Raw genomic sequence first — 15560 nt, forward strand, 5'->3', positions numbered from 1 at the left:
TCCTTCGATCCAGCATGGTACCCCGATTCGGGTGCAAGTCATCACTTGACATCTGACTTAGGAAACATGAATATCAACACCCCCTACACTGGTTTTGACCAAGTTAAAGTGGGTAATAGAGTAGGTTTGCAAATACATCACATTGGAACATCTATTCTTTCCACCCCTTCTCATTCTTTTCGCTTAAAAGAAGTTCTGCATGGTCCGCAGATTACGAAAAATTTACTTTCTGTTAGTAAATTCACTTCTGAAAATAATGTCATCTTAAAGTTTCACCCTTCTTCTTGTTTTGTGAAGGACCCTCGTACGGGGACAATTCTACTCCCCGGTTCGAATAGAGATGGACTCTATCGTCTTTCCACTTCAGTTCTCCCATCGTCCTCTGCTTTCAATAAATAGCCTACAGTGCATATTGGTGAAAAAGTATCCAAATCAACATGGCATGACAGGCTTGGTCATTCGTCTTACAAATGTTTAGATTTTGTTATTCATCACTCTCAGTTGCCAACTAATTTTGTTGCCTTTCCATCAGTCTGTGTTTCCTATCAAATGAAAAAACCATACAAACTGCCTTTTCAATTGAATAATTCTGTAGCTTCTTCTGCTTTTGAATTAGTGCATTCGGATATATGGGGACCATCACCATATCCTTCTGTTCAAGGTTATCGTTACTATATTTCATTCATTGATGACTTTAGTAGATACACTTGGATCTTTCCTCTTGTCAAACGTTCAGATGCATTACCTGTCTTCCTCAACTTCCAAAAATATATTGCAAATCTTTTCAAAACCACCATTAAGGTTTTTCAATCTGATGGGGCTAAGGAATATCAGTATTTTGACCATAACTTTAAGCAACAAGGTATCACCCAAAGGTACTCCTGCCCCCATACATCAAAACAAAATGGGAGAGCTGAACGTAAACACCGTCATGTAGTAGAAACCGGTTTAACACTGATGGCCCATGGTCTGATACCAAGATAAGATGAATGGCTGAGATTGAAATTCTCTCATATCTCTTCTTGTGATCACGGGTGATATATTTATATCATTTATAGAGTTTACACAATGTATTTGAAATTCAAAATACAAGATAGAGTTTGAGTAAGTTTACAAGAGAAATAGTAGGAGATGGATAAGGAAGAGAAGAAATAGGAGTGATAAGGAAGAGCCGTTTGTAACTACTCCTGAGCATTGCAAGCTCTCCCGTTATCGGATTTCATTTTTGAATTTGAATTCAAAAGTGTAGCCTTATCCATAATACACGAAAATGGGCCACAACCTTCAGTGAACTTATTTGGTAAAGCGATTTCCTATTTCACTCCTACTTTTTTCTAATTAGATTATTGAACAAGGACTATGGCTCATATTACAAATTTTGAAATTCATTAGTCAAACTTCATTGCTTGTAATGATTCCAAACCCGTATTGTTATCAAATGGGGCTACTATTCTTGTGACATATAGAGGAAAACATCCTATGCATTCCTTAATTTCAATTCAATCTCCTTTCTTTTAGTTAATTGACTCATTCTTTTAAATTGATAGTAGTTTTCTTTATTGATTTTATATTTTTCAGGACCTTGCCACGAGGAAATTGATTGGAATTGTTGAGCGGCATGGTGGTCCATACATCTATCAAACCAATTCCCAATCTTCAGTTTGTGTTATGGGTCACACTAGTGATTTTGATATCTGGCAATGGCGCTTAAGCCACCCTTCACCCTTTCTTTTGCTTGGTTTATCTAAACTTAAATTTAGAATTTCTTTTTCAAGTAAACATTGTAGGATTTGTCCATTAGCAAAACATACTAGGTTTCCTTTTCCTATTGCATCTGAAAGACATATAACTTCATTTTCTTGATATTTGGGAAGATTTTTATATTGCTTCAATTTCTGGTGCTCATCATATTTTACCAATTGTTGTTGATTATTCTATATGTAACTGAGTTTATATGATGAAACACAAGTCAGAGATTCAAAGTCTTCTAAATATTTTTTGGCCATGGTTCAAACTCAATTTGGTGTTATTGTTAAAGACATTCAAATTGATAATGGACTTGAATTTGTTTCTATGCTTCCATATTTTCAGTCGTTTGGCAATGAATTTATTCTCTGTTCGGAAATGTGGCTCCTACACCTGCGTGAGACCCAACCATCGTCCCCCTTTTGGTCCAATCCATGGGGGGCAAGGAAATCATTTTATTTGGAGGAGAGAGACAAACACAAGAGTGCAGGTGCAGGAGCCACGTTTTCAAATAAGAAACTTTATTCCATCTCAAAAGGATAGAGATGTGGGGGCTTATTCATCATTTTCCTCACGATGGTCGAATTTGGGAGAGGAAGAACATTGAGGATTGCTAATACCATGGAAAAGAATCTCTTACGAATTTTATAAATTCCTTTGCCACCATACACCGCTTTGGGATATGTAAAATGAAAATTTTATATTTTCAAAATTTCACATGTATATGGTTTTGGTGGTTCATATAAGATCTTCGTTGGCAAGAGGTGGCAAAACGGTTGGTTCAATCCAATTTTGGTTGGTCTTAATTGATTTCGGCATGCACTGGCTCAAACGAAGCCGAACCATCAAGGTTAGATTTTATTTTGGTTGGTTTGATTTTGTTCTAGTTTGGTTTCAGTTTTATATAAAGTTTATTATTGGTGAAGCCTAATCTCAACTTAATCCAATAAGTACTGGTGATCTTCCCCAATAACGACGGTCCCGCTCACCGCAGAGTGGGTCGGGGGGTTTTGGGGGCAGGAGCCCCCAACTCAAATTTTTTTGGGTGTCGTTTATGCTGAGGATAATTTTATACTTCCGAGGATTAGGGATTCTCTACATTAACTACGCGAGACACTATGTATAGAGGTTATCTCGTAAGGAGATGGATGTGAAGGTTTTGTAGTTTTCTTTATGTGAATAGTGGAAGCTCTAGTTATCGCTCAACCGTGGATGTAGCCCCCCTTCGATGAACCACGTAAATATGTGTTCTGTGCATGTGTGATCTCCTTTTTTGTTTTTCTTTTGCAAATCGTTCTTCTATTGCGTTGTTAATTCCTAACAAAGTGGGCTTAATGAGTTCTTACCATTCTGTTAATAGGTTGGTACTGATTCAATTTCAGTTTCCCATACATATATACATATATATATATACATATGGCAAGAGATTACTGCCTCGTCACGTGGCCCCAACATCAATGCGGGGCCAATGAGAGCGCATGTAGGGGCATCAACAGGGATAAAAAATTTTTATTCATAGAGGGTGGGGCGGTAGATTCAAACACTCTTGTGTCTGGGTGTAAGGACCACTTGACCAAGCAACTCTTTTTCCATATATATATAATGAGAAGAAGAACATTGCCCGGTTGCGTGGCACTTGCACTAGTATGGGGGTCAATTTGGGACGCGCAAGGGCATTAACCAAAGGGGGATTTTTCATTTTGTAGGGGGCAGGGCAATCATTTCAAGTGTAAGCAACCTTCTTTTTCCCATATATAATAATGAAAAATAAATAAAGTTTTTTCTATTATTTTTTATCGGACTTATTAGTTTTTTGTCGGTTTTTCAGTTTTGATTAGTCCGATCAATTTTTATTTGGTACCACTTTTCAAGAAACTAAAATCCAAAATTGGCCGACATGGGTTTGATTTTAGTTCGATCTAGTTTTCTTTGTTGGTTCCGGTTGGTCCAACCGGCTAGGGTGGATTTTGACACCCCTATCGTTTTTTCTTATGAAACCTATCGTTGGTATTGCTAGTGTTTTTCTAAGCATTAGTGTCAATCTCACCAAGGATTAGGAATTGGTATCAGAGAGGTCGTAATGGTTGACACAGATACTGATATCTAGTTGATACTAGATTGATGATACAGGTATGGGCAAAGGGTAAAATGGTCAAAATCCACGTTGGCATTGTTATTGTTGACGACAAAAGCATCCAATACGGCTGATATAGATTGATACATATTCATATTGGTATCAGTTTGAAATTAGTCGATACCTGGTCTACTACTGTGAATTGAAACTAGGGGTGTCAACCGGTCGGGCTCGGTCAGGCCTAGCTGGGCCTCACGGTGCTTAAAGCCTGCATCATGACTGCTTGTTTAAATCTTCGGGCCGGGCCGGGATAGGTCGGATTTTGGCCTATAATCAAGCTAGTGTAATCGGTCCTTAATCGGGCCTTAACCGGGCTGTAGGCATGTTTACCTCTAAATGGGCCTTAATCAGGCCTTAACAGATTAAGAGTAATAGAATATATTAATTATTCAATGTCGAGCCTAGCTACTTAGTCCCTTTTTATTAGATATCCTATTTAATATCGCTCACAGTTGTTGAGGAGGACTAATAAGACAGAACCAAAATAAGGGTAGGGTCATGAATAATTTATAAATATTTGGTTCACAAGGTTTCAAAACTAGCAAATAAGGTCAGGCGCCTGACGGGCTAAGACCTCACATCGGGACCGCCCGTTTATTAAGGCCGGCACGTTTAGTAAACGGGCTGGGCTTTAATTGAGCGGGCTCGGTCTGTTATACCGGGGCGGGCTTGGACTTGACACCCCTAACTGAAACTATGATCTCACAAACCTTTCTTGATTCAACTATCTGGTTCGTTTCTTGCTCTGCTTCTTCTTGGTTCGATATCTTGGACAAGAGACATGATTTTCGAGGGACAATCACCCCTTTACAGAGCACCCATGCAAAGGATAAGATAGTCACAGTAGCATTTGATGAGTCACATATTCTGATAAGATATAATGTCCGAGATAGAGAAAATGACACTCACCCTCTCCCTGTTATAGGGACATGTAAAATATAGTATACTTAACCCTCTAGCCCTTAATTCTTAAACCTTCTTCCTCAGTGAAACAAGAGAGTCAAATTATATAATATCCTAGAACCTTGCTACCTATGACAGAGGCAACATCAACTTTGCTAACGGTTATCTTCAGTCCACCCTCAATTTTGTTTCAGAAAATGCAGAGGTTTCCCATGAAGCTATGTCCACATTTTGTGTGAGGAGAGAGTGTTTGTGAGACCCTATGGCTCATTATGTGAGAGGGTGTGAGAAGCTAGAATTATGGGGATATGGAACGGACCAACAAATCTGATGTGTTTATTGTAATACCATTGATGACTGTTTTAGAGAGTTAAATTCCACAACCTCTTAAGACCGTGTTACCTATAGTAGGGGCACCACCAACTTTGTTGCCAATTGTCTTTGCTCAAGCCCCAATTGTGTTCATTAAAAAAAGGGTAAAACTTCCCCACGATGCGAAGATAGAGGAGGAATCCGTATGCTACATTGATGGCAAAGCAGGGAATGATTTCATCCAAGTGGGGACCCCACATGAATCAAAAAGAAGAGAATGTCAATGTGGACCCATCTCATTATGACAGAGGGTGAAGAATGGAATCTGCACTAGCATTGTGCATTTAATTTTTTTTTAATTGAATATATGTGTTCCTTTGTCATGCCTTTGATAATTGATTTTAAGATGATGAAGCTTACTTCAATGGCTGCAAAAAATAAAGATATGTCACCAAATTTGACATGTGACTTATCGGATGGAATTTTTTTTTTTTTTGGTAAATGGATGGAAAGTTAGTTTGCAAAATTGTTGTTTACATTCGTGAGAAAAGAAAATCATCAATTATTCCCGGGGAAAACCCATGTAAAATGAAAATTTTCAGGTAAAATCTGGTGTTTCCCATGAAACAAACGAAACCTTTGGCACTCGAAAGAAACAAAGAAAAAGTAAAACAGAGCCTCAAATAAAAACTGAAATCTCAATCCATTTCTCAAACGATTATTGATGGCGTCTTTTGCTCCTCCGACACAAATTCAGAAATCACAATAACTGTATTAGAGGAAAGAAGATGGAATCGCAGTACAAGAAGACGCGTTCATACGGGAACGCAATGAAGATGGGAATCGATGCGCCTCAACTATCAGATAACGATCGGAGCAGTGGGGAATTACGAGCTCTAGATTGCAATCTCACCTCCCTTTGCGATCACATTCAGATGGAAGGTTTCAATTCTGGGGCCTTCTCCGACATTGTTGTTCAGGCAATGGGCTCTACTTATCGCCTTCACCGGTTAATCCTTTCTCGTAGTTCATACTTCAGGTTTGATATATTACATTTCTTCTCTCCAGCCTACCCATGTTCTCTGTTTTGAATCGAAACTGCTTTTTATTTATTTATTTTTGTCGTAATGCTTCATCTTTCTTTTATCTATTTGATTTTTTTCTTTTCTAGTTTCCATTTTTCATTTACGTGAGTCGATCGATAAAACTAAGGTTATGTATAATTTTTGAAGGAGCCGTCTGTTGGACGAATTTCACATGTTCTTAAATTTCTCTGCACTTTATTTTCCTTTAAATGGTATATACTGTATCATCGTCGTTATTGTTTTCTGTTACCTTCTTTCTTCAAGGAATAGTGTTGGCAATCAAATAAGGACTGTTTGGTGTTTATTGTTCTTTGGAAAAAGAGATGTTAATATTTGTTGAGGGGTAGAACTAACAATTTTGTCTCATTAGCTTATTAGCATTTATCTGAATACTACAGAAGGTTTCCTTTGTATAGAAAACGCATATTGTTCATTCCCAATATTCGGTATTCAGAGATTGTGGTGGATGTTGCACATATGCAATTAGAGAAATGGGTGGATAATATAAATAGCCAAATACACTTCGAGAGAAATGCACAATAGGCGTGATGTTTTCGCTCATGTAAAATACCTATTAGACAACATGATCAACTACGATATATGGGACAAAGTACTGGGAAATTGGGCATTCAAGTAACAACTACAGAGTGAATGTAGCCGTAGTAAAAAATCTATCGTAGATGACGTTGAACACGGTACTACATCCAACAGGTTATAAAATAAAATAGGGTCTTTTGAGATGTTTTAATTGCGCAATGAAGACCAGACAGTTCTTGTGGAGAACAATCATTTTGGTACTAGTTAGAAACTCTACAAAGAGGAGGATAGGCTGGAGGGATGCAGATGGAGATCTCAGGCTACAATTTGAAGACAATTATTGGAGGACATGACACAAGATTATATGCAAGGTTGGAACAGGATCCATATAGCCCGCTCCAAATAGTGTGGGACAAGGCCTGAATGTTAATGGTACAATTTAAGAATGTATCTTTTGATTCCAAACTGCTGCAGGAATCATCTGATGTGCAATTGAATCCATTGAACTTTGTCTGTTACAGTAATTACCTACTTTATCTTCCCAACCCAAATCCCAAGGACAATGGGAGTTTTGATCTCTACCTAACTTTTTGTTAATTTTGATGAAGTGTGGAATTACCTCAGTGTTTGTACTACAATCACTGACCGGTCAAAATTACTAATTAACCATCCTAAACTGACAGGTGTTTAAACACCAAAGATCCAATAAAGCCTAGAAGGAAAAGCTTGCTGGGCAGCAGGAGCACTTGCTAGATAGAGCCCTACTCTTTGTACATTTGGTTCATCTTAATATAGTCCTAGAATAAGAAACAATCCTACTAGGAGCCAGGTAAAATCAGGTTCTGATCGAGTCTGCTGTTTGGGGCAGATTTGGGGCTGTTTAGGGCAAATTTAGGGTTTAGGCTAGGGTTAGGGGTGAATGTGATATATGGTAATGATCAGCAGGTCTAGGGGTTTATTTTGTTATAAAAATATTGGGATTTAGATGAGTTTGAAATTCCTACAGAATTAGGGTTAGGGTTTGGGTGTTAGGTTCAGGTTCTAGGGTGAAACTTAGGGTTTTGGATGGGAGTTTGAAGTTGGGTTTTGGGTCGAGTGTAGCTAGCAGTAGGAGGCTGGTTCGATCAGATTTTGGGAGGATTCTACTGGTTAAGTTGGGCTGGACAGAATGTAGGTTGATTTTAGGGTTTTTTGGGGAATGAAGGGAATTAGAGTTTAGATAATTAACACACAAATTGAAGGGGGATCGAATGGGGAAGGAGAAGGAATGGAAAACAGAATTTAAATTCAAACTTACCACAGGATTCCACCGGCAGCAGCTTGAACAATGAAGGATGAAACCATCTTCAGAGAGAGAACCTCCCAGCCGTCATGGCGTAAGGAGTCACAGGAGATCCACCTGTCCTTCTTCCTTGATAGATCCACAAGGCAACACTCCAAGGAGCAGGAGCAGCAGCGGCAGCAATCGGCAGCTAGCAAACAGTCTTTTTTTTCAAAAATTCAATTGTGGGGGAGCCTCCCACGATTTGTCCTTCTATAATTAAAGGCCAAAGGCCAATTCCTAATACAATCTAACTACCTCCTCACTTAAAATCGTGGAAGGGACCTAATTAAAATAAAGTTACTAATTTAAAACCCTGAAAAGACTTAGTTATCCCTATTAACTTAAATTAAAAGATTCTGACTTAAAACTGCTGATTTAAAAGAAGATTCCTTACTAGCCAATAGGATTTAAGAACCTATTAGCCAATAGGAGCACTTCATTTAAATCAGACCAACTGAACCAATGGGATGCAACCAATTTAAACCGGTTCAATTTAAAAACAGAAAATAAACTAAGTATGGAAAATGCAAGCAAAATAAACCTAACCTATGGCTCCCTACTTAAGCCCTAAGTTCAGGACTTCTTCTTCTTCTTCTTCTTCCTACTTGGAGCTGCATCACATCTAGTGAAGTAAGCTAGGTAATCCGCCTAGAGAACCTGTGATTGTGTGTATGCAAGCAAGGACGCACATTTGTGCAAGTAAACATGGGGGTTTTGGCATTCAAGTTAATAGTGGTAGTTAAATACTTTAGATGCAGTTTTTGAACTTTGTGTTCGTGGTAACTTGCAATCTCCAACTTTGCTGCCATATGAATATATGATGCAATTGGCAGGAACATGCTTCACGGTCCATGGAAAGAGGCTAATGCACCAATCGTGACCTTGCATGTTGACGATGACAACGTCAACGGGGAGTCAATTGAAATGGCCTTGGCGTATCTTTATGGGCATCATCCTACGCTTAATGATAGCAATGCGTTTCGCGTTCTTGCTGCCGCATCCTTTCTTGACCTTCAGGTATACTGTTCTTTGATAGAATGTGATCATGTAGGTTCATCTCTAGTACTCATTTGACAATCACATTTCAGGTTTCCAAATGGATCTTGCTATATTCTGTGTTTCTTCAACTTAAACTGTCTATTTGGTGTTATACCATGAAGTTTTTACCATTACAGCTGAAAAGCTTCCGTGCAGGATTTATGCGCAATATGCACAGATTTCATCATATCTGAGCTCTGGACATCAAATTTCTTAGCATATCAGGTCAGGTCCAACTGCGTGCTCTTCATGGCTCTCTCTATAGTTTGATAAGTTTTCTAAGTTTTCTAAGATCTGCCCCTGCTGAAACCGCTGGCCGAACATCTGGTGACTAGAAAAAAGATTAATCAACCCCCAAACTGGATGGCAGGACCCCATGAAAGTTTTCTGTACTGCCAATGATCCATTTGCCCAACTGGGTGGCAGAACCTTCAACCAGGGATGATTAAACCGTTGACAATATGGATCTAGATGCATTATATATATATAACACTTCTGAGAAGTGTTATATGTATTTTTAGAGGGTTTGAGAAGGTTTGAACCCTTACCCTTGCAAAGTATTGCTACATAACACACTTATTGTGGCAAGGGCATTAGCTCTTTCTAAAAATGGGTCTTTGCAATATTTATCTAGATGGTTGCTAATTTCTCTTTTTTGAGTAAAACCATTTGAGCCAGCAGTTGATCTGTGGGTCAAACTGATGACCTGCCCCTGTTTTCGAGACAGGTGGTTGAACAGTCCAGTTTTCAGCACATTTGTGTAGAATTACACGGGATTCTTCTAGGTTTCAACTGTCTTTTTATGATTCAGGTGTTTGCAGAGAGCCAGGATTATGGTATACATGGTGAGCGTGTGAGAAATGCTTGCTGGGGTTACCTATGTCAAAGTGGTTCCATGGAATTGAAAGAGGTATGGGATGGAGATTGCTATTAAGGCTTTTTTTTTTTTTAAATAAGATCACAGTTAAGTTGTGAATGGTGGGTCTGGGTAATTTTTCCTTGCATTTCTAATTTTAGTGAATAATGTCCATACTTTTCAGTTCAACTTGAATTGATTGTTGTCTTAATTGCTCCTGCAAATATCTTCCTACTTTCCATAAACATGTCTGCTGGACAAATGTCAGTTTCATTGTTTTCTTTATCTTCACTCTAGACTAACCTTGACATTATTTTATAGTTTAGTTGAATACTTTTGTTTTGTTTAAATAGATAGAGACAGCAACATTCATATGATTGATATGTATGCAAAAGCAGTATCTGAAAAGGGACAAGGTCTCTTCCAATATGTATGATCATGTGTATGTGGCAGTCAAATGAAATTACACTTGCAGTTTTATACAGGGATAATAGACCTCCATATGTCCCAGGAACGAAGTCACTCTATATGTTGATATTTCTTACATGTACGGGGCCAGCTGGCTGCTAGCCACTGGATTAAAAATGATCCACCATCTAATCTTTAGGATGCTTTTTTCGTTCTTTCCTTATGTTGCTTTATATTTTAGACGTTAGAGTCCGTCCTGTGCATTTTCTTTTTAATTTTCAGTTTTGTAGTAGCTGAAGTTTCAAGTTCTGTTAGTTTATGGCAACTAGGTTAGCTAGACTGAATTTGTGTGTGCTTAATCTATGAATAGGTGCTTCCGAAGCTCTCTTCTCAAACTTTGCATGCACTGCTGACCGCAGATGAACTATGGGTGCCTAGTGAAGAGAAACGGTAACAGACATAATAGCTGCCTCTAAGTTTCCAATTTTATCAATTTAAATTGAATCCTTGTTACTCTCTCTCTCTCTCCCCCTAACCTTTCCTCCCACTGAAGGTTTGAACTGGCACTGTACACACTACTTGCAAAAGGTGCTCTTTTGAAGGCTGAACATCCACATCCTGAACATGAAAGCTCAAGTTCTGAGGTAGGAAAAGGTGCTCATTTTGATTCTTCTGGAGTGAAGGGAAAGAATGTCATTGATAGCAGCACCAATAAGAAGCTAATGGAATCCGAACTAGAGTACTTGAATGTAAAAGATGATCTTGAAGGCCATGAAACTGCTCATAATATTCTGGTTGAGCTTGCAGATTGTGTTGTAGACTTCCACACTGGATCACAAGAAGTGCAGCAAACTGCATGTTCTCAATCTAGTCTGGACCCGAGATTATCCTCCAGGATGGAACAACCTGCATCTTTGAGTAACTCATTTTCAGATCCAGATGGAAATAGAGGACAATGCACATATTTTGAAATGTCAAATGGTGTTGAAGGAAGTAGGATGGGGGGCAATGGAGTTGCTATGGAAGGGCCATCTGAAGAAGGCATGAGCTACCATTTAAATAACACTTTTTGGCTTCCCAATGACCAATCAAGGCACTGCTCTACGGCAAGTTCTTCCTGCAATGGACTTATGGCCGGTGAGTGGGGTAGATGCGGTATGCCTCCTTCATGGGGTGGCAGGATCGTGGGTAGGAGACAGGTGAAAGGCCATGCTAAAGGGAACTTTGGCATCCATGTTGAGGATAATGATGTATTTGTTAACATCTTTGAAGGGGGTTCTCTTTTATATTGTAACATGTCCTTTGAGGCACTACTAAATGTGAGAAAGCAGCTTGAAGAACTGGGATTCCCTTGCAAAGCTGTAAATGATGGTCTTTGGCTACAGGTTAGAAACCAGCTCCCTTTTTCCACCAAAACCTTCTATAAAGTGGAACATATGTATTATATATGAAATGTTTGTGAGAGAGGATAAATACAAAGCTATTTTTCTATTTGTGATCTGCATGTGACACACAAGCAGGGGGTGGGAGATCAGTGTCTATGATGGCCCTAATCATCCAGCCCAGTTGTCTTTCCTAGATAGTCATAAAGATTCTTCTCACTGGTCCATGTAAGGAATGGTCCCTGGACCATTAATTTAATGTAAAACACCTTGGCTGACCTTACAAACATGGGTTTGGGATGTGTGTCAGATCCGCCAAATCCATATCCTTCTTTAGAAACAACATAAACTATCAATTGCATCATAAAAAAACTGCAGTTAGAAGATGATACTCGAATTTACTCAATGCCCCTACCGTTTCCTCTCTGCTCTTTTAGACTATTAATTACTCATTGTAGATAACTTAGCACACATACTCGGAGCTCTTAACCCCAAGTTCATAATTGCATTCTCTTGTTACTAAATGTTCTCCTCATTGGGCATAAAAAATGAATGCATTTATCTTATCAGAGATAACTTGATTAGAGATTTCATATTGCTAACTGAAATATGCCCCTGTACTTGTAACCAAATGGAAGTTCAGATCATCGGATTGCATTGATCCCAAGATTTGGGGATCCAGTAGATCTGATTCCTTGATAAATATCTGCAACCCAACCCATGTTAAAGTCTATGACTCAGATTTTTTATGGTATAGAGGATACCATTTAAAAGACCTCACTGAGTCAGTCTAAAACCTCCTAGTATGAGTGCTAGGGGGCAACACAGACAAGTATGGAAGCACCATTTTCTTGATGAAAGTATTTGTTTTATTGTATTATGTTGCCGCTTTTTGAGCGTTCTGAAGTGAATCAAAATTCTGTTCGTCTGTTTTTCATCCAGATGCTTCTAAGCCATAGGGTGCAAGAAATATGTGCTGATACATGCAAAAATTGCTGCCTTACAAGCATGGCATGTGCATGTCGGCAATCATATCGATTTTCACATGGGGCTACTACCACAGGTTATTACATGCAAGACCATGATCGGAATAATCCCTCTGGCAACCTGGGTAATGTATTTGTTGCTGATGCTGCTCAAGGAGAAGGAAATGGCCTCTTCAGGCCTGTACGGGTGCATGTTAGGGGGCCTATAGATGGGCTCGCTGGTATTGGGCGGGGAACCACATTTGTGTCTGCTGCTGCTTGGCCTCCAACACGTTTTGTCTTTTCACGTGTTCCTTTTGGACTGGGAAACAGAAACTGCCAGCAATCTGTTGCTAATGATGAATCGGAGGCAAGAACTGAACTTAATGGGGACATTTCTGGAGATGGATTGACTGCACTGGTTGGGCTTACCCAAGGAGGAAATAATAATGTATCTGCACATGGAGAGCAGGCAGAGAGAAGTTATGAACCAGTTCTGCAAAACAGATTAGTCGGAGCTTCACTTGCGGGACCTAGTGCCAGTGGTGTTCCTCTGCAGATGCTAGAGTCACAAGAGCATGCCGTGGGACTAGAATGGGAAAATGGAGACGATTCATCTATATCCTTGGATATGAAAACCCCTTTGCGTAACTTTCCCCCTTTTCGCTTTGGGTAAGTCATCTTTGCCTCTTGATTTTCTTGTTTCTATTCATGGACATTTGGTAGTCTTTTGGACCCCGAGTAAGAGTAATTTCCTTCCTCTTGTTGTTCAATATTCTTGGACATCTCCCCACCGCCCGCCCCCCCCCCCCCCCCAAATCACTCTTTTCTTTTCCCCTTTTATATAGGGGTGGGCGGTCGGGGCGGGGGTTTGGAACTTTGGGGACATTATATACATATTGCTTGAATTCCTGCTTCATTTAACTATAGTTGGGGAATATGGTTCATTCTTTCGTCTACATGATGGAAACCCTTTACTTTTTCAGGGTAGAATTTGAGGATGTGCACAGGCTTTCAGATGGGCAAGTGAAGCACTCACCAGAAGTATTTTATGCTGGGTCTCTGTGGAAGGTTTTAATGTTAATCATTAACTTGTTATCGTTAAAGATTGTTCTGAGCAATTATAAGCATTAGCCTTTTGTTTTTGGTAACCCTAAGCATTATTAGCCTTTGTGTTGCTATAATTAAATGTGAAAAATTTATTTGGTGGGTTATACAGATAAGTGTTCAGGCTTTCAGTGATGAAGATCCCCAGGGCCGCCGCACTCTTGGTAATGTCACTAGCAGTAGAATGACTCTCACGATGGAACCTATTTTTTATTTTTTTTATATATGTATATATTATGGAAAATTCTTGTTGTAACCAAGGTTGGTGAAAAAATCGTAACCTTATTTTTTTGCCCTTTTAGTATTAGACACTTCTCCCAACCCAATGAGGGTACATCCTATCTTTTCACATGCCTACTCGAAAAATGTGCAAATTATTTTAAAAATCCCTTTTTGACCCCTACATTAAATGACTTTTTGGAGTAAAACAAGGGGCAATAAAGAAAAAGGTTACAACTTCTCACTTCACTATTTTGGTATTACAAGATGCACCCCTATATATGTATATATATATATATATATATATATATATATATATATATATATATATGACAAAAAGAAAGATGTTACTTTGCTGACTGTTGCATCTTTTTCTTTCATATCAGGATTATTTCTTCATCGGCGTAAAGCAGAGATAACTGATTCTCTTAGAAAGGTTAGTTCTTTTACTTGGCATGGCAACCTGCTAGATGCTCATCATAAGAATTCAAAAAGGGTGTTTGTGTGAAGCATTGTCATTATCCCTAATAACTGTGAATCTGTAATTTTCCAGTTTTTTTATGGGAACTGTTAAAATTAGGGGTGCAAGTGGCCTGAACCTATGTCGGGGAATTGATAAATTTTGACCCAAATATCACGGGCCCAGCCCAACTCATCTTGGTTCAAAGTTGAGCCCAATTTTTGGCCCAACTTGCAACCCTGGTCAAAATGGATCAACCTTCTTTATGTCTATCGAAGAAATGCCTAGGTTTTTCTCAATGATTCCATGGCAAATTATAAGTGGTTCAATGATATCACACCAATCGGAGTGTGTATTTATTTAAGCTTTTCTATTTGCAGGCTCATATGTATGTTGATTCTCGTGAAAAAGTTACCGCCCGTTATCAGGTAGATCATTTACCAAATGGCTTTCCATTTTTCTCTTCCATTATGTGATGATGTCTGATAGAGTGCTATTTTACATTGCGCTAGTGGGTTTGTGGGAAGGGGCTATTGATATTTGCATGTCTTTCTCATATGTCCTTCAGTTGATTTGTCCATCAAAGAGAGAAGTGATGGTGTTTGGAAGCTTCAAACAAACTGGGACTCTACTTCCAAAAGCTCCCAAGGGATGGGGTTGGCGCACAGCTTTGTTATTTGATGAGCTTGCTGATCTTCTACAGGGGGGATCCTTGAGGGTGGCTACTGTTGTCCAGCTTGTTTGAGATTTAGCAAGCTAAACTCTCGCACTAGCTTAATTTCAGTCGGGTTGTTTCCTTGGACAGACTCCCCCTAATCATTTTGTTTTCCATTCCTCATTTTCCTCACTAGAATCAGAAACATGATTAGGGAGAGCTAGGATTAGCATTCAGAAATGCGAGAGATGCCATTCACCATTTAAAAAAAGAAAAATTAGTAAAAATGAGGTAAATGAGGTTTGGACTCTCAGTTGGTTCATGTACAGTGATATGTAAAGTAGTTTATATACCTGACCACCCTGTCAGAGCAATACTATGTATACCTGCCTAGTCCGTCCCCGTTCATGTATAAGTAGGTAGGTACAC

General features: G+C 39.0%; 1 protein-coding gene across 2 annotated transcripts; it reads left to right on the forward strand.

Annotated features, from left to right (window-relative positions):
* Nucleotides 1-5795: 5795 nt before the first annotated feature.
* LOC122668824 lies at nt 5796-15501 on the forward strand. Of its 2 annotated transcripts, none has more exons than XM_043865364.1 (12): nt 5796-6134; nt 8875-9058; nt 9236-9304; nt 9891-9989; nt 10714-10793; nt 10897-11728; nt 12668-13362; nt 13677-13764; nt 13913-13961; nt 14403-14452; nt 14857-14904; nt 15045-15501. In XM_043865364.1, exons 1-12 carry the CDS (start codon nt 5884-5886, stop codon nt 15219-15221), a joined length of 2622 nt encoding a protein of 873 aa, XP_043721299.1. In that variant the 5' UTR covers nt 5796-5883; the 3' UTR covers nt 15222-15501. The 2 variants fall into 2 exon arrangements, with proteins under 2 accessions (XP_043721299.1, XP_043721298.1); XM_043865363.1 differs by having other exon boundaries at nt 13677-13761; nt 13910-13961.
* The last annotated feature ends 59 nt before the right edge of the window (nt 15502-15560 follow it).

Source organism: Telopea speciosissima, chromosome 7, assembly GCF_018873765.1.
Source record: "Telopea speciosissima isolate NSW1024214 ecotype Mountain lineage chromosome 7, Tspe_v1, whole genome shotgun sequence".
Classification (NCBI taxonomy): Eukaryota; Viridiplantae; Streptophyta; class Magnoliopsida; order Proteales; family Proteaceae; genus Telopea; species Telopea speciosissima.

Coding starts and splice junctions, on each gene's coding strand:
- LOC122668824 (XM_043865364.1), top strand. CDS start 5,884: ATGGAATCGCAGTACAAGAAGACGCGTTCATACGGGAACGCAATGAAG. Junction 6,135..8,874: donor TCTCGTAGTTCATACTTCAG/GTTTGATATATT, acceptor TGCAATTGGCAG/GAACATGCTTCACGGTCCAT. Junction 11,729..12,667: donor ATGATGGTCTTTGGCTACAG/GTTAGAAACCAG, acceptor TTTTTCATCCAG/ATGCTTCTAAGCCATAGGGT.